Source organism: Dreissena polymorpha, chromosome 4, assembly GCF_020536995.1.
Source record: "Dreissena polymorpha isolate Duluth1 chromosome 4, UMN_Dpol_1.0, whole genome shotgun sequence".
Classification (NCBI taxonomy): domain Eukaryota; kingdom Metazoa; phylum Mollusca; class Bivalvia; order Myida; family Dreissenidae; genus Dreissena; species Dreissena polymorpha.
Window position 1 is genome coordinate 84,736,479 of NC_068358.1, and position 19,381 is coordinate 84,755,859.

At 37.4% G+C, this 19,381-nt stretch overlaps 1 protein-coding gene across 4 annotated transcripts in view; it reads left to right on the forward strand.

The window, feature by feature from the left end:
* LOC127879205 (DENN domain-containing protein Crag-like) overlaps positions 1-19,381 on the forward strand; it is a 97,558-nt gene that overhangs the window by 59,582 nt on the left and 18,595 nt on the right. For 3 of the 4 annotated variants that reach the window (XM_052425907.1, XM_052425906.1, XM_052425908.1), the window contains 10 exons: positions 2,972-3,117; positions 3,445-3,500; positions 4,054-4,116; positions 5,098-5,316; positions 5,889-6,009; positions 7,808-7,936; positions 8,351-8,645; positions 9,908-10,102; positions 11,682-11,798; positions 17,447-18,736. In XM_052425907.1, coding sequence (XP_052281867.1) covers positions 2,972-3,117; positions 3,445-3,500; positions 4,054-4,116; positions 5,098-5,316; positions 5,889-6,009; positions 7,808-7,936; positions 8,351-8,645; positions 9,908-10,102; positions 11,682-11,798; positions 17,447-18,736 — 2,631 coding nt within the window. The remainder of the gene's footprint in view (positions 1-2,971; positions 3,118-3,444; positions 3,501-4,053; positions 4,117-5,097; positions 5,317-5,888; positions 6,010-7,807; positions 7,937-8,350; positions 8,646-9,907; positions 10,103-11,681; positions 11,799-17,446; positions 18,737-19,381) is intronic. The other variant, XM_052425909.1, reaches the window with a different exon arrangement.

The window sequence follows — 19,381 nt, forward strand, 5'->3', positions numbered from 1 at the left end:
CAGATGACAATGGCTGTCTGAATGTGATTCTAAGGTAATGAAATGGATGGAATTGGCTTAAAAAGATAGATGTGTGTGGCGTTGTGTATTGTACTTTTGGTGGAAAACGATCAATTACAAGTCCAGCGGAAAGAAAGCTCAATTTTTAGTGTTTATAATTAAACATTTATAGTAATTCTTTAAGTTAAAGAGTGTATGCTTGATAAAAAAAATCAATAGATTAAATGACTAAATAAAGTTTTTAACTCCACTGGCCAGAGGCCAGCGGGGCTTATGTCATTGTCCTGTGTCCGTCATGCGTGTGTGCATGCGTCCGTGCGTTAACTTTTTCTTTAAACATCTTCTTCTCCTAAGGTACTGGTCCAATTCTGATGAAATTTCTCAGGAATGTTCCTTGGTGAACCTCTTTCAAATTTGTTCAAATTATGCCCCTGGGGTCAAATTTGATCCCGCCCCGGGGGTCACAAAATTGAAAATTTGCTGATATAAGGCCTATTTTGTGAAAACTTTCAAAATCTTCTCGTCCATAACCATTGGGCCTAGGGTTATCAAATTGGGTATGTAGAGACATCTAATGGTCCACTACCAAGTTTCTTCAAATTATACCCCTGGGGTCAAATTTGACCCTGCCCCGAGGGTCACAAAATTGAACAAATGCTTATATAAAGCCTATTTTGTGCAAACTTTAAAAATCTTCTTGTCCATAACCGTAGGGCCTAGGGCTACCAAATTCGGTATGTAGTGACATCTAATAGTTCTCTACTTAGTTTGTTCAAATTATGCCCCTGGGGTCAAATTTGACCCTGCCCCGGGGGTCACAAAAATGAACATATGCTTAATATATCCGCGGCCCGCGAAATCTCTCCGCATTTTACACTGGTAGATTCTGCCTAAGCATTTTTAAAACGAGCGATATAATTGGCTGTCGTTTCCCAATCTTCCAATTAAAATCAGTTTCAAAAAATGTGTTTGGTATTTCGTATGCAAATGGCGCCGTTGTGAAGCGAAAATTAAGATTATTGAAATGACAAATATCAATTGAATTAACGACTGACATCATATAGTTTGATAGGAATAATGAAATGTGTTTGTCAACGAAAAAGACTACGTTTAAGATACAAGAAACACATATTTTTATTTTGAAATGTGCACAGTGAATTTGTGTCAAAGACAAAGAAATAGAAATAGACAAACATGATTTGATTTATATGATAGTGGATCTGTGTATAATCAGATTCATATGCATATTCTGCTTTATTATGTTTGCACGCTGTTCAGTTAATTGAAATACATGTAGCATTGAACTAAAGATGTGAAATGCAAGATATTGAAAGGTAAACAAATTATATATATTAATTTAACTCATTTAAATACATCATTAACACAAGAAGAACACTCAAGTGTGTTTGTTTATATTTAGTCCATTAACCTTGTTTGTATATAACATTTTATAAAATAAAATTGTATTGTTTTGTTTGTTTTCACCAAATGGTTAGTATTATTCTTTTATGTTAACATTCTCAAAATTCTTGTTTTATTATAGGCCCTATTTATCAAAAAAAAAAATTGAAAGACATCATTTTATGATTTATAAACAGATTGCAAAAAATATTTGTTCAAGATAAACTTAACAACAAATTGTTACATTGAAATTAAGTGATTTTAATATTCAGTAGCAAAAAAGTAAGGAGAATCAAACTTAAAAAAGATGTATCTATTAAAAGTATATTCTACCAATGCCGTGAACTATCCCCTTGTTTATAACATGACTGCCGCTAAGTCTATTACTAGCAACCTATCAGAGAATAGGTCAGATACCTTATTTCAATATATGGCAATCCTAGTATTTTTCAAAAACAAACATGACAGGTAACCAATGTCAGATGGAAAAAGTAAAGGAAAGTTAGGTCAAGCTAATTGTTTGTCATGATATCTCTTTAAACCTCACGCCATATGCAAGTAGTGTTGCCATGATCGCAACATCTTGATGAATTATAATTCAATTTTTTGTCTCATAAACATTTAATTTGTTTAATAAACAACCTCTACAAAGTTATCATTCCTACTGCCTTTCGGCACCTCATGAACCTGAAAAACTCGTAACTTTGTTTCCTCAGGCAAATATCTTCTTTTTACAATAAACAATTTCTTCACCACGTTAACAATCCTGCTACACTCACTAATGCCTCAAGAATGAAGTAAAGTTCAGGTGATCTACGTCATTAGGTATTTTGCATATGTCATGAACTATATAAGTAACAGAAACTTTGAAACCTACAAACACTTTTTGGAATTTTGGAAAAAGATTCATGATTGAATGAAGGAACTTTCATTAATCTTGTAGAACATGCGTAGATTTGATCTTCAGCATCTAAAAATATGTGAAATAGAAAGAACGACAATATCTTTTAGAGAGATAAATGCACCTACGTTATAAGCAAAGGACCTGTGCGATAATTCCCGGACTTTTTAGTCTGTTTAGTTAACACCGTAGTAACGTTTTCCATATATAAAAAATGCTCACCCTTCCAACTTTAAGCGCCCAGTGGGACGAGGGATAGAAAGAGAAAGTCACATGCTTGAGTACATTTCAACCCATGCGCATTGCACGCTTTTTTCGCATAAAAAAACAGTGGAGCGATACAGGGCCACCATGGCCCTCTTGTTGTACATGTACAAACATAACCATTGTTTGTTTTCCATTGAATGCATCTTAAGTAAGCTGCAAAAATTACTGTTAACATATGTTGGTCTTGTACTTGAGGATAGCTTCCTATTTGCAAATCAATTTGCTATCCTTCAGGGCTTTGCCCTGGACCAACCGGGGGCCCTGCGGCCCCCTGGCCGCCAGCTAACATATTTCAGTATTTTCTTCTTTTTTTTACTTTCACCCATGTAATTATAATTTTGTTGGATCTTAGGAAAAGTATGCATGTTTGAGGCACATCTCATGTTAAAATGACATTTTCAGGTTTTCTTAAGAGTCGAGATAAAGCCAACCACAAGTTTATGCAGACTCTGCTGAGGACACAGCTTTTCAACCGGTTTATTGAGGAGCGCTCTTTTGTGTCAGACAAAGATGACAGCCTGGCATTCTTTGATGAATGCTGTGAAAAGGTAGACATTTTTAAGTTCAACATCCCTGAAATTATTGCCTGATAGTCACATTATCTAATTGCTGTTGTTTTTTAAATATCTGAATTAAATTCAACAATACATCACACAAAGAACACAAAATCAATGCTTTTATCAATTCAAAACTGTTATTCTTAAAATTTTACTTGTCCATACATATTTGAACAAAATATTGAATATATCCATCGCTTGTTGAACTCTCATAAAACTGCCTTTGCACATGTGCCATTAATTTGAACTTTAAACATGTAGAGTTTGATGATCCTCATTAGGGTCACACCCCTGTATAGTTGTATTCTCATGTTGCAGGTTGTGGAGACTTCAGAGGAACCCAGGCTGATAGATCTTGACGACTCACAGAAAAGGTGCAGTTACAGTTTGGAATGTTTTGAACAAAACATTTATTATCTGAATCCATTCAGTTTATATTCAAAACTTGTGTTGATGTTTTCTTTACACACTATCAACACACCCACATGGACCTCACCTCATTTTGACCTTGACAGTGACTTACTTTTGGACTGGCAACTTATTCAGAACTTCCTAATTTGTGGATAGCTCATAAAGGCACGTTTTGTCTGACATCATAACTGCTTGCTACATCTATGAAAACTCTCAATAAACAGACATCACTTGACCACATTTTAACCTTGATATTGATCTGCTTTTGGACTCGGGCTTATTCAAATGGGGCATTGAATCAATAGTGAAAAGTGATTGCAGAGAGTATCTGCATTCACTGAACACATTTATCTTACTGAAATATTAATAAAAAATGTTTAAAGGTAACAGAATGTTTTCTTTGTTAAAATTAATGCTTTCTCTTCCCTACATTAAAAATATTTTTAACTCTTAAATTCAAACATGTTGTTTCTAATGACTGTTCATTTTGTAAGATATTTTTGTATCCACTTACAGTGAGCGCACAATGTTCATTTTACCACCGGAGCCTGTTGGCCTGCCTGAGGGAGTTAGATACAGGTGAGGAGCAGCATTTAATAACCGCAGAAACCAGTACAGGCCAACTGTTAAATTGAAACACTGTGATGTGATTGCGGTTGTTCATCTCTACTGAGCCATGTTTTGGGCTGAGTGAGGGTACCCCATTAAGCTGTCGTAATGACTAGTCTACGCTGATACTGACTAGACTGAAAGTTATTGGACCGAATCCTTTTGTTCAATAAAACAAGATTGACTATTTTTATGTCCCTCTCTATAGTGGTGGGGGACATATTGTTTTTGCCCTGTCTGTTGGTTGGTTGGTTGGTCTGTTGGTTGGTTGGTCTGTTTGCGCCAACGTTAACATTTTGCAATAACTTTTGCTATATTAAATATAGCAACTTGATATTTGGCATGCATGTGTATCTCATGGAGCTGCACATTTTGAATGGTGAAAGGTCAAGGTCATCCTTCAAGGTCAGAGGTCAAATATATGTGGCCCAAATCGCTTATTTTATAAATACTTTTGCAATATTAAAGATAGCAACTTGATATTTGGCATGCATGTGTATCTCATGGAGCTGCACATTTTGAGTGGTGAAAGGTCAAGATCATCCTTCAAGGTCAAATATATGGGTCAAAATTGCTCATGTAATGTAATTTCTGCAATATTAAAGCTAGCAATTTTATATTTGAAATGCATGTGTATCACATGGAGCTGCACATTTTGAGTGGTGAAGGGTCAAAGTCAAGGTCATCCTTCAAGGTCAAACGTCATATAGGGGGACATTGTGTTTCACAAACACATCTTGTTTTATTCAGATAGCCAAATATAATTCAAATAATTTTGAAAAGTATAAGCGCTTGAAGACTTTGATTTGGAAAGTATTGCTGTTTACGACTTTTAGAATAAAAAGATATCATTTAATTAAGACATCACATTGCAAAAAAGGTTTAACCAAATCGGAATGGCCATTTGTTCTCGTATTTACGTTATCAATATTTATACTCACATGGTTTCAGCTACAACGGATTCCCAGTGCTACAGCCAAGTCTGTTCTTGGAGAAGAATAAGCCTGCGCGGTCAGCCTCACAGGCTCGATCCCAGGCAGGTCCCAACAGCCCCGTGGCGCGCCGAACCAAACAGGAAGTTAAGACAGCACAAAAAGCAGCACAGCAGGCGTATACTGCCACCTCCAACCCGACAATGTGGGCCAAGTGTCTCCTGGGACATGCCTATAGGTAGGGCACCTGAGGCCTCGTTGAGGTTGCTTTGTGTTGCAAATACACAGGTTGTGTACCTGGTAGATAATGTTCAGTCAATGCGATAGGAATGTACCATTACTGCCTTTGTAAAGATTGTTATCATGTTTTCCCAAAATATTATTCTATTATTGTTTGATTCATAGTGATTATTACATTACTGTGATATTCTATCAAATGCAGATGCAAATCAAATTTAGATTAGGTTCATGTACAATAAAGAACATGCCTGCGCACAAACAATAGTTGATTCCACACATGCCAATTATATTTAGATTAGCATGTTATATTATCCAAACAACACACTTGGATATCTCTGGTTTAACTAGATTATAAGAAAGTGCAAGTACATTTTGTTTGGGATTTTGCTAAAAACTTATAGTACTGATTGGGGTTTTGAATCTATTGTATTAATTCTTGGATATTAGCTGAGCATGAGTTCAAAGTGTTCGTGACAAAATCTTGACGGTTCTATTTGACATTCAAGTTTAATTTCTGTTAAAGCACATGTTTCATGCTTATAGTATCAATGTATGTTTTTCTTCTTTCAGCCTGTGGTACATGACTCTGCCTGCCTACATCAAGTCTGGCCAGTCAGTCACCAAAGCCCTTAAACTGGGCCACGAGGTCATGAGGGTCATGCAGAAACACCAGCTCAAACCTCCTGATGAGGTCAGTAGGGTACCTGGGGGATCTAGTCATTAAGACTTTAGTCTTGTTCTGGGGAAAATGGGCTTGACGCACTCCACACAAGCTTATTAGAGACAACACTATCCGCCTAAAATGATTTTTTTGTTCAGAATAGGCTTCCTGTAAATTAATAATTTCATAAAAACAGAAAGTGTCCTTTTTGAATACCTTATGCGGAATGCACAGGCTCTTCAAGGATGACATATGACGATGCATTAAGCCCTGTTTTTCCGAGAACATGGCTGATTTTAAGGAATTTTTATGCCCCCCTTCGAAGAAGAGGGGGTATATTGCTTTGCACATGTCTGTCGGTCGGTCGGTCTGTTGGTCCGTCCACTAGGTGGTTTCCGGATGATAACTCAAGAACGCTTAGGCCTAGGATCATGAAACTTCATAGGTACATTGATCATGACTCGCAGATGACCCCTATTGATTTTGAGGTCACTAGGTCAAAGGTCAAGGTCACGGTGACCCGAAATAGTAAAATGGATTCCGGATGATAACTCAAGAACGCATACGCCTAGGATCATGAAACTTCGTAGGTAGATTGATCATGACTCGCAGATGACCCCTATTGATTTTCAGGTCACTAGGTCAAAGGTCAAGGTCACGGTGACCCGAAATAGTAAAATGGTTTCCGGATGATAACTCAAGAATGCATACGCCTAGGATAATGAAACTTCATCGTTAGATAGATCATGACTCGCAGATGACCTCTATTGATTTTGAGGTCACTTGGTCAAAGGTCAAGGTCACGGTGACCCAAAATAGTTAAATGGTTTTCGTATGATAACTCAAGAACGCATACGCCTAGGATCATGAAACTTCATAGGTAGATTGATCATGACGCACAGATGACCCCTTTTGATTTTGAGGTCACCAGGTCAAAGGTCAAGGTAATGGTGACCCGAAATAGTAAAATGATTTTCGGATGATAACTCAAGAACGCATACTCCTAGGATCATGAAACTTCATAGGTAGATTAATCATGACTCGCAGATGACCCCTATTGATTTTCAGGTCACTAGGTCAAAGGTCACGGTGACCCGAAATAGTAAAATGGTTTTCGGATGATAACTCAAGAACGCATATGCCTAGGATCATGAAGCTTCATGGGTAGATTGATCATGAGTAGCAGATGACCCCTATTGATTTTCAGGTCTCTAGGACAAAGGTCAAGGTCACGGTGACCCGAAATAGTTAAAAGGTTTCCGGATGATAACTCAAGAACGCTTACGCCTAGGATCATGAAACTTCATAGGTACATTGATCATGACTCGCAGATGACCCATATTGATTTTCAGGTCACTAGGTCAAAGGTCAAGGTCACAGTGACAAAAAACGTATTCACACAATGGCTGCCACTACAACGGACAGCCCATATGGGGGGCATGCATGTTATACAAACAGCCCTTGTTTCAAATGTGGTCTGGTGCAATTCTAACTTCTTTTTTTTTATCTCTGTACTCTTTTAAAAACGGTCTATCATATTTTGTTCTTACTATTGAAACATTGGCACATTCTAGCCATTCAAACACAGTATTTTGCAAAAGCTTCAAGGATTGCTCCAGACAAGCCTGGGCATTTGTGCAATTGGTCAAGAGCTTCTCTGTCTGCTATGAAGTTGCATACTGTTTTGAGGTATGTTTAGTGGACAGAATAGCATTAGTTCCTGTCAAGAATGTGCAAATGCGCTGGCTGGTTGAAGCTTTGATGGCCACTTATGTCATAATACCCATGTTTTCATGCTTTAACGATACCCCAATTCTGTGTGTTGCAGCTGTGTTTTCGTGTGATGCTCCAACTGTGTGGCCAGTACAACAAGCCTGAACTGGCTGTGAAGGTCTACTCCACCATGAAGCGCGCTGGCATCCAACCAAACGCCATCACATATGGATATTACAACAAGGTATGGCAGTCATGGATGATTTTGAAATGTTCCAGTTTTTTTTCTTGTGTTCAGATCAATGCAGTTATTTAATATATCTTAACAATAATGCATTTCTGTTGATTTTAAATTTTTGTTTATGCATGCATGAACATATAAAATAAAAAATTTCAACCTTGACTTGATTACTGGATATGTATATTGCTCTGACTACTCATAAGAATTAAATAGAATAAGTACCTCAAGCCACAATTAACCTATCGTCTAAAGAATAGTACCAAGCTCAATGCTTATCTTTCAAAAATGTCAAATAAATAAGTTTGCAAAAAAGATAATTTAACTAAATACAAATTTAAACTTACTTTGCTAAAGGCATACCACTAGACATATATATTCTCTATGCACAAGAAAATGTTGTCCTCATTTCCTGAACAGGCGGTGCTGGAAGGTATATGGCCCACAGCCTTCAACCAGGGTCGTGTCCTGTGGCGCAAACTTCGCAACGTTGTTCTGGGAGTGGCCAAGTTCAAACGTACCGTCCGTCGTCGCAGTGTATCCACATTCTCCAGCAGTGAGTCAGACCAGATCTCTCGCACAAGCTATGACAGTTTTCTTGAGGACGATCGTGTGGACGCGCGTCACGAGCCCATCATGAAGTCAGAGGGTCATGTTGAGGTGCCGATGTTTGATGTCCCCAGGAAGACCAGCAATATCCCAGAGGAAGTGGAGAGTAAGGATTTAGCAGCTACTACTTGTGTGGTTGTTTGATTTCACTATGGTGGTGGCCAGGCTTTCTCTAACACACACACACACACACATACAGTCAGCCTTGTACATTTAAGAAAGCTTATTTAGGTACCATTGTTATCCCCCGCCATAGGCACAGGGATATTGTTTTGGCGTTGTCTGTCGGTCTGTCTTTCCATCCGTCCGTCCGGAGCCATATCTTGGAAGTGCTTTTGCAGATTTCATTGAAACTTGGTATGAGTATATATATGGATAAGAGGATGATGCACGCCAAATGGCATTGTACACCATCTGTTAATAACGGAGTTATGGCCCTTTGTATCTTGCTTTTTTGAGTGTCAAATATAACACTTTTGTGTCCAGAAGCATATTGGCGGGGGATGTCAATTCAACAAATTTGCTTGTTGTTTTGGTTTTCCAGATTATAGATCAAGCAGTCTTGTTTGCCATTAAAGTGCATACAATTTACTCTGCATATTTATTGTAATGCAAATGACTGTATGTGTTTGAGTTTTGTTAAACAGAATTTGTATAATTCACATTTGTTCTTTTCTTGCTTTATCAAATTCAGAGGGTGCATTAGAACTGTTTTACTGACAAATATGAGATCAGTGTTTTGGGGGTATACATGTGTCTCAATAACTATTGAATGTGTCTATTGATGTAATCAGATACCCTTGATTTGAAAATAAAGGTCAGCAATTCAATAATTCATATATTTATGTGGAAAGCTTTAAAGTTCTTTTTTGGATCTTGTTGAATAAATGTACATTGAAGACATGTGTTAATAATGAAATGAAATTACTGTAATTAATCTTTAACTTTCGGGGAGATTCTTGAAACCTTCTTAATTAAACATTACTGTGTTAACATAGAGGTGAACACAATATGAAATTGTTAGTAGACAAATTCATAATTTAAAAGTTTTTTTTTTTATATTAAGCCAAGTATTTTTGGAATTTGACAATTTTGATGGAAATCTTTTAAAGGGGGGCTAATCATTCAAGGAAAGAAGAAAAACATGTTTAAAAATTGCATGCATAATCAGCACTTTGCACTGTTTAATTGCTAATTTGTATTTAAATATCTGCAAATATCAAATGTGAGGGATAAGTGAAAGGAAAATCTTGGAATTTCATGTCAGAATTTTACCCTTAGAGGGCAATGTCAGAATGCAGCCTCTTCCCAGTTTGACCACTTGCATTGTAATCTCTGCACCCTCCACCTCTCACCCCTCCTGTCTAGGAGCTGCGTCGGACAGGGGCTATAACTCCATGACTCTGGAAGAAGCCAAGACTTTCTCTGAAATAATCGACACCGAACATAGGGAGTCCAAAGATAAGGAGTCCAAGTTCCGCAGGGATCTGAAAAATGTGCTTAGTTTCAGTTTTAGGCGAAAGAATAAAAAGAGTGAGTCCGAAATACTGGAGGAGTCTAAAGGTAAATACAGAGTTGTTGTTCATAGTACCATTCGTTTTTCAAGGTTTTCTTAGAAAGCTAGAAAATGTATTATGAGTTCGGTAGAAAGCAGTTGGAGTGGATGCAAGTAATTAACATCTTGTAAGACGTATCAATTTGTTTAAGGGTATTTTTTTCAAGTCTTGATCTTATAAATTTTCCGCTTTGTAATGTTATAGTATCTGTTTCTATTAAACATAATTCATGTTTTAACATTTGAGTCAATCTATGGGAAAACTGGGCTAAATGCATGTGGGTAAAGTGTCATCCCAGATCTGTAGACTGCACAAAATATAGTATAGACGGAAAGACTCGTCCTTGATATGCTTTAATGGACTGCGCAGGCCACTCTGAGACGACACTTAATGCCTATTCATTATGCTCAGTTTCACCAGAGTGTGCTTCACCTATTTGTTTGGTTTGTGTTGACTTTTAACAGTTGGTTAAAAATTGTTGAGACCACTAACAATTGGCACCTTAAAAATTCATCCATTTTGGTTGTATTCATCTTAAACTAGATATGTTTAATTAACATTATTAAATAGTGAATATTAAAAAAAAAAGAGTTTATAATAGCATTAAATCAATTCATGATGGATATTATAATCTTCTCACAACCACATGGTCAAGAAGACAAGTTTTATTGCATACAAGCATTTTTATCACATTCTATAAAATACATAGTTAAAAATTAAATAGCTCGGAATTATGAAAACTGTTAAAATGTTTAAGTGATGCAAATCAGGTGACAAGCTTACAGTGACCTCACTGTAAAGCCTAATTTGCTAAATTATAAATTATTTACAGTCTGTTAATTGTGTTAAATGTGAGTCTCAAAACATGGATTTAAATAATATGTAGGAAACAAGACCTAAAGTTGCATTCCAGAATTGTAGGATTTCGTCCATTTCGACACACATGATTATTTTTAAGTTTTAAAGCGCAAAAAGATGGATTTATAACTTGACACCACCCGATATATTGTAATTGGCATAGATAAAATATGTTTCTTATTTATACTTAAATTTACCATGCCAAATAAGGTGTGTGGCTTTAATTAAATCCTAGCCATGTAGTTGTCATATTTTATAACAGTTTTAATCCATACATTTGTGAATGCAATTTTGATGAGAATTCATTCCATAAGCAGTTGATATTTACCACTTTAAATTTAATTCTGAACATATTCTCTTAATTGTTAAACAGTAATAACTTACAACATTTTGAAATCTGAAAAAAAGTGTTAACCCATTTATGCCTAGCGTCTAGAAAAAAGGCCTTGGCAAACAGCGTAGACCCTGATAAGACGCCGCATCATGCGGCGTCTCATCAGGGTCTGCGCTGTTTGCTAAAAGGAATTTCTGTAAGAAATATTCTAAATATAGAAATAAATATACTAGACATCCCTAATTTTGGAAATAAATTGATCCAATTTAGAAGGATGGGAGAGTCCACTAGGCATAAATGGGCTTACTACCAATGTGTTTAGAATAGGGGTTGTTTGTTGTCAATTACTTCTGTTCCTTTCAGCCCTCTATATATTAAATTGCTGTGATTTCAGCGGACCTGGACGATGTCTCAGAAAAGGGTTCTGCAGCAGAGAAGTTCCAGTTACCAGCCCACAGCATTGTGAGACAGTCCTCCATTCCTGGAAACACCACCTCCCCGGACATGTACTGTATGTATTCTCCAGTCTGTTCTTATTGTTTAGGGAAATGTCAAGATAAATATAGTGGGTCTTGGGCCAGCTAGCTAAGTTGTAGATTACTGGACTAAGAATTGTTAAGCACAGGTTCAACCCTTGGGCCATCCACATACCCGGTAACTTGTGTGGGCATGGATCATGAACTCCTTTCTTTGGTTATTCTCCCCACTACCTTTGTTTCAAGTAGGCAATTTTTATGTCCCCCACCACTGTAGTGGGGGACATACTGTTTTGCCCTGTCTGTTGGTTTGTGTGTGTGTTTGTTTGCCCCAACTTTAACATTTGCAATAACTTTTGCAATATTCAAGATAGCAACTTGATATTTGGCATGCATGTGTATATTATGGAGCTGAACATTTTGAGTGGTGAAAGGTCAAGGTCATCCTTCAAGGTCAAATATATGGGTCAAAATTGCTCATTTAATTAATACTTTTGCAATATTGAAGATATCAACTTGATATTTGGCATGCATGTGTATCTCATGGAGCTGCACATTTTGAGTGGTGAAAGGTCAAGGTCATCCTTCAAGGTCAAAGGTCAAGTATATAGCTTCAAAGCGGCGCAAAAGGGGACATAGTGTTTCTGACAAACACATATCTTGTTAGTTACTGTCATAACACAGGGGTGTGATTTTTCCTCTATTCAGCTAATTTCCTCCATTTCAGTGTTGAACTAATTTTACAAATAGTTGAAAACTTTGCTATATGTATATGGAAACGAAGAGTTAAGATGAACCTTGTAAGGGGGGTAGGGCATTTTCCTCCCCTGAGCAGTTTCTTAAATCACACTCCTGCATAAGTATGTGCACAAATCGCTGGTAAAACAGCGAACACAGGAAAGGTGTCCGTTGGTTTACTGACCGTTGTGAAATGACTTAAATACTGTTGAAAGCAGCAAACAACCCAACTGAACAAACAAACAATCAAACATTAGGTGGCTGTGCCTTTTCCTCTTTTCTTTCCATGTGTTGCCTTTGTGCACTGGTCAACTCAGGAAGACTTTTTTAAATTGTATAATGGCAATAGAAAAGACTATGATTAAGGGTGCATGTGTTAGACAGAAATTTCATGGATGTAGAAAGTTATACGAAAATGTAATAAGACTGGTCCATCATTCTTTCCTCCCTTTTTAACACCATCCTGTACATTTTCTAACCATTTTTTTTCCCTAGCTGTTTCTGTCACTCTCAATTATACCAAGTTATATGAGGGGTGCCCTTTTTAGCTCACCTGAGCTGTGCTCATGGTGAGCTTTTGTGATCGCCTTTTGTCCGTCGTGCGGCGTGCGCCGTCAACATTTGCCTGGTGAACACTCCAGAGGCCACATTTATTGTCCGATCTTCATGAAACTTGGTCAGAACATTTGTCCCATTGATACCTCGACTGAGTTCGAAACTGGGTCATGCTGGGTCAGAAACTAGGTCACTAGGTCAAAAAAAAGAAAAACCTTGTGAACACTGTAGAAGTAACATTTGATGCCCAATCTTCATGTAACTGTGTTAAAATGTTTGTCTTAATGACATGTTGGTTGAGTTGAAAAATGGTTCCGGTCCGTTGAAATATATGGCGGCCAGGGGGCGGGGCAGTATTCCTTATATGTCTATATAGAAACCTTGTGAACACTCTAGAAGTCACAATTTTAGCCCAATCATAATGAAACTTTGTCAAAACATTGGTTTCATTGATATCTCGGACGAGTTCGAAAATGGTCCAGATCAGTGAAAAAACATGGCCGCCAGGGGGCAGGGCAGTTTTCCTTATATGGCTATAGTAAAACCTTGTTAACACTAGAGGCCACATTTATTGTCCAATTTTCATGAAATTTGGTCAGAAGATTGGTTTGTATGATATCTTGGATGAGTTCAAAAATGGTTACGTTTGCTTGAAAAACATGGCTGCTAAGGGGCGGGGCATTTTTCCTTGTATGGCTATATATGGCTTTAGTAAAACCTTTTGAACACTCTAGAGGCCACATTCATTGTCCAATCTTTATGAAAGTTGGTCAGAAGATTCATCCTTATAATATCTTGGACGAGTTCAAAAATGATGGCGGTTGGTTGAAAAACATGGCCACCACAGGGGCGGGGCATTTTTCCTTATATGGCTATATATGGCTATAGTCAAATCTTGTTAACACTCTACAGGCCACATTTATTGTCCGATCTTCATGAAACTTGTTCAGAAGATTCATCCCAATAATATCTTGGACAAGTTAAAAAATGATGCCAGTTGGTTGAAAAACATGGCCGCCAGGTGCGGGGCATTTTTCCTTATATGGTTATAGTAAAACCTTGTTAACACTCTAGGGGCCACATTTATTTTCCGATCTTCATGAAACTTGGTCAGAAGATTTGTCCCAATGATATCTTGGATGAGTTTGAAAATGGTAACCTTTGCTTGAAAAACATGGCTGCCATGGCGGGCATTTTTCCTTATATGGCTATATATGGCTTTAGTAAAATCTTGTTAACACTCTAGAGGCCACATTTATAGTCCGATCTTTATGAAACTTGGTGAGAAGATTCATCCCAATGATATCTTAGAAGGGTTCGAAAATGATGCCAGTTGGTTGAAAAACATGGCCACCAGGGGGCGGGGACATTTTCCTTATATGGCTTTAGTAAAACCTTGTTAACACTCTACAGAGTTCACATTTATTTTCCGTTCTTCATGAAACTTGGTCAGAAGATTCGTCCCAATGATATCTTGAATGAGTTTGAAAATGGTAACCTTTGCTTGAAAAACATGGCTGCCAAGGGGCGGGGCATTTTTCCTTATATGGCTATAGTCAAACCTTGTTAACACTCTAGAGGCCACATTTATTGTTCAATGTTCATGAAATATGGTCAGAAGATTTGTCTTATTGATATCTTGGATGAGTTAGAAAATGGTTATGTTTGCTTGAAAAACATGGCTGCAGAGGGGTGGGGCATTTTTAGCTCACCTGTCACGAAGTGACATGGTGAGCTTATGTGACCGTGTGATGTCCGGCGTCCGTATGTGCGTGCGTGCAACCGTCCGTCAACAATTTGTTTGTGTAGAAAGTAGAGGTCACAGTTTTCATCCAATCTTTATGAAATTTGGTCAGAATGTCTATCTTGATGAAATCTGGGTTGGGATTGTTTTGGGGTCATCTGGGGTCAAATACTAGGTCACTAGGTCAAAAACTAGGTCACATAATAGGTCAAATAATAGAAAAACCTTGTGTAGACAATAGAGGTCGCAGTTTTCATCCAATCTTTATGAAATTTTGTCAGAATGTTTATCTTGATGAAATCTGGGTTGGGATTGTATTTGGGTCATCTGGGGTCAAAAACTAGGTCACTAGGTAAAAAACTAGGTCAAATAATAGAAAACCTTGTGCAGACAATAGAGGTCGCAGTTTTCATCCAATCTTTATGAAATTTGGTCAGAATGTTTATCTTGATGAAATCTGCATTGGGATTGTATTTGGGTCATCTGAGGTCATAAACTAGGTCACTAGGTCAAATAATAGAAAAACTGTCCACAATTTGTATGTGTAGACAGTAGAGGTCAAAATTTTCATCCAATCTTTATGAAATTTGGTCAGAATGTTTATCTTGATGAAATCTGGCTTGGGATTGTATTTGGGTCATCTGGGGTCAAAAACTAGGTCACTAGGTCAAAAACTAGGTCACTAGGTCAAATAATAGAAAAAACTTGTACAGACAATAGAGGTCACAGTATTCATCCAATCTTTATGAAATTTGGTCAGAATGTTTATCTTGATGAAATCTTGGATGGGATTGTATTTGGGTCATCTGGGGTCAAAAACTAGGTCACTAGGTCAAATAATAGAAAAACCATGTGTAGACAATAGAGGTCACAGTTTTCAACCAATCTTTATAAAATTTGATCAGAATGTTTATCTTAATGAAATCTGGGGTGGGATTGTATTTGGGTCAACAGGGGTCAAAAACTAGGTCACTAGGTCAAATAATAGAAAAACCTAGTGTAGACAAGAGAGGTCACAGTTTTCATCTAATCTTTATGAAATTTGGTCAAAATGTTTATCTTGATGAAATCTGGGTTGGGATTGTATTTGGTAAGTCAGGTGAGCGATTCAGGGCCATTATGGCCCTCTTGTTCCTTATATGGCTATATATGGCTATAGTAAAATCTTGTTAACAATCTAGAGGCCACATTTATAGTCCGATCTTTATGAAAGTCGGTCAGAAGATTCATCCTAATAATATCTTGAACGAGTTCAAAAATGATGGCGGTTGGTTGAAAAACATGGCCACCACGGGGGCGGGGCATTTTTCCTTAAATGGCTTTGGTAAAACCATGTTAACACTCTAGGCGTCACATTTATTTTCCGATCATCATGAAACTTGGTCAGAAGATTTGCCCCAATGATATCTTGGATGAGTTCGAAAATAGTTTTGGGTGCTTTAAAAACATGGCCACCAGGGGGCAGGCATTTTTCCTTATATGGCTATATATGGCTTTAGTAAAACCTTGTTAAAACTCTAGAGGCCACATTTATTGTCCAATCTTCATGAAATTTGGTCAGAATATTGGTCTCAATGATATCTTTGATGAGTTAGAAAATAATTATGTTTGCTTGAAAAATATGGCTTCCGAGGGGCTGGGCATTGTTCCTTATATGGCTATAGTAAAATCTTGTTAACACTCTAGAGGCCACATTTACTGTCCGATCTTCATGAAACTTGGTCAGAAGATTCATCCCGATAATATCTTGGCTGGTTGGGTGAAAAACATGGCTGCCAGGGGGTGGGCATTTTTCCTTATATGGCTATAGTAAAACCTTGTTAACACTCTAGAGGCCACATTTATTTTCCAATTATCATGAAACTTGGTCAGAAGATTTGTCCCAATAATATCTTGTTATCTCAGGTGAGCGATTTTGGGCATTTCAAGCCCTCTTGTTACTTGTTTCTGATGGTTCCCTTGGTTTAAATGTCAAATGCGTTCTGAGTTTATTTAGTCAACTTTTGTTGGAAATATCTGTCTAAAAAAGTCACACCCTTGAATTTAAAGACAAAAAAGGTTATAATTAGTACTAGTACTATAGACATTATTGATTTTATTCATGTAAGTGTTTAAGTTATTGTGGTCAGTTGCTATGCTGCTTTCATAATATATTTTTCTCATCAGAATTTTCCTTGGAATACATTTTCTCTGGAATTGTAATAAGTCTTTAGCAGGATTTCAAAACAGTTTTCACAGGAATAATCCTGTTGGGACCCAGAACCCAACAATTTCAAAATATTCTGTTGATTCTGTACAAATATTGCCACCATTTCATTATATGGCTATCTTGAGAACTCTCAAAAAAATCTTCTCAAAACTTAGATGAAAATGTAATGAAAGATCCAGATCATAATATAATTTTGCCACCCTACTTGGTATATTTTTACTCACAGTCATTGACAAAGGAAGATGGAGATGACCGAGGCAATTATAAAATTTAAAATATGTAAGCATAAAAAACTCATGCATTTAAATGTTAAGATTATTCATAGATCAAGTTGTGCTCCTAACTCCCCCAATTCTTTTTCTGTGCACTGCTCTGAAATTTTCTTGACCCTGACATTTCCAAATCATGTCTCTACGTTTTCCTCTCCTCCACAACAGATGGTTCAGAGGCAGGTCTGCTGATGGTGAGTGAGAAGATGTTGTCTGGTTCCCTCCCCAAGAGCGTGGTACCAACCATTGGACATGTGGGCATCAACCAAGGCGACGAAAAACTAAGGAAACGTCACAGCAGTGCTGGAGACCATCATTATTTGAAAACAAGGTCAAACAGCTTGCTACCCCACTGGAAGATCAGGCATCCCAGTAGTGAGGAGAACAGGGTTAAGGGAAATGACCTTGCTAGTCTTGTAAGTTCTGGGGGTAAGGAAATGTTGTCAAAGACTATTGATAGCAATGTTGGCGTGATGACCAGCGAAATGCAAGAATTGTCGGAGGAAATAAAAGATAGTGGTGTTGGACTGGATGATAATGAGGTGATAAGTGAGGGGAATGAAGAGGGGGCTGAACTTGAGAAGGGAAGTGACGAGTGTGATAAGATAAGTGTCAAAAATGTGTCCAGTGAGGATTCTGGTATTTCGGATAGTGCATTGACAGGTTATGCCACTGAACAAAGGTTGGAGGGTATTGCTGAGATGAAAAGTCGGTCAGACAGCCTGAAGTCTGCCACATCTAGTCCTTTACATTCCATTGTGACGCCTGTGACTGAAAATGATCCTCTTGGATTATTTGTTGAACCAGTAGCAGTTCCAAAGCTTGACACAAAAAGTAGTTCTTCAAAACAAAGTTCGCCTGTAAAGGATCGGAAAGATTTTGTTCTGAAGAAACCTTTCCAAGATAGTTCAGACTTGGGTGGGTGCAATACATGTACCTTTCATACAGGTGGAATCACGGTCAGGGTAGACCAATCAGAACCTAGCAAACTGCTTACCCCAGTAGACTCCATAAAGCAGACTGTTTTTAAAATAGAAAGGACTAATAGTTTTCCTGGAAACTTAGGACAACCAAGTGTTCAAAGAGCAGAAAACAATGGTGTCAAATCTGAAGTCTCATCCCTTGGACGGTCTATAACATCATTGAACGAACCCAAAAGAGATCAGTTGTCTGGCACCCTGAAAACCGCTGGGTTATTCAGAAACAGGAGTTTTAGAAGCCATAAGGACAATATCAGTGGAATGCTCAAGTTTGCTACTGGTGCTGTGGCCAACAAACTCTCTGAGATCAAGTGGCTCACACCTACCAAACTGGGCTCCAATAACTCTCTGACTCCGTCGCATGATGAGGATTCAGAGGATGAATATAATCGTGGGAAAGCACGCAAGAAAGGCAGCTTAGATTTCCTGAATCGCAGTAATGATCAACTAGATTCATCAAGCATCAATGGTGTTCATGGTAAGTTATCTTGTGGGAGGGGCTGGAAAATCAGTTGTCTTTTTTATGCATACTGACATTTGAAACTGAGGCGGTACATTTTTATTTTCACTTAGATGTTGTATGATTAACAAAATACATCAAAAGACTATTTGCAGCGATTTTTTTGCGCAAACATACCAGTACCAGCCCAATTGTGAAAATTTTGCGCGAAAAACCCTGCAATTGGGAAAATACGCATTGTGAAGTCTTCATATTTGGAATTAGATTATTTGCTCCCAAATACCTTAAAATTGATAACGAAATGTTGTCAAGTTTTCAATATTATATTTACTTAGATTCAAGCTATTCAGTAGAGCTGCATAAGGAAACTAACTAAATGTTGCATTTTATTGATTAAAAAAATAAAAATACATTTTTTTGTTTTTTAGAAACCTTTATTTTTTTCTTAATAGCAATTGGGAAATTTGTAGTTGTTTCTAATTGGGAAAGTGCCGTTTTCCGGTACTTTATAAAGAAGGAAAAAAATTGCTGATATGAGCAAAATATTTTAACTTAAGTTTTGAAACTTATGAAGATGATCAGACTTTGCCAATCTATAAAAAGGTGGAACCAATGGCCTATAGGTAACTGTACAACTGTTAAACTCAAGACATATAAGATAGC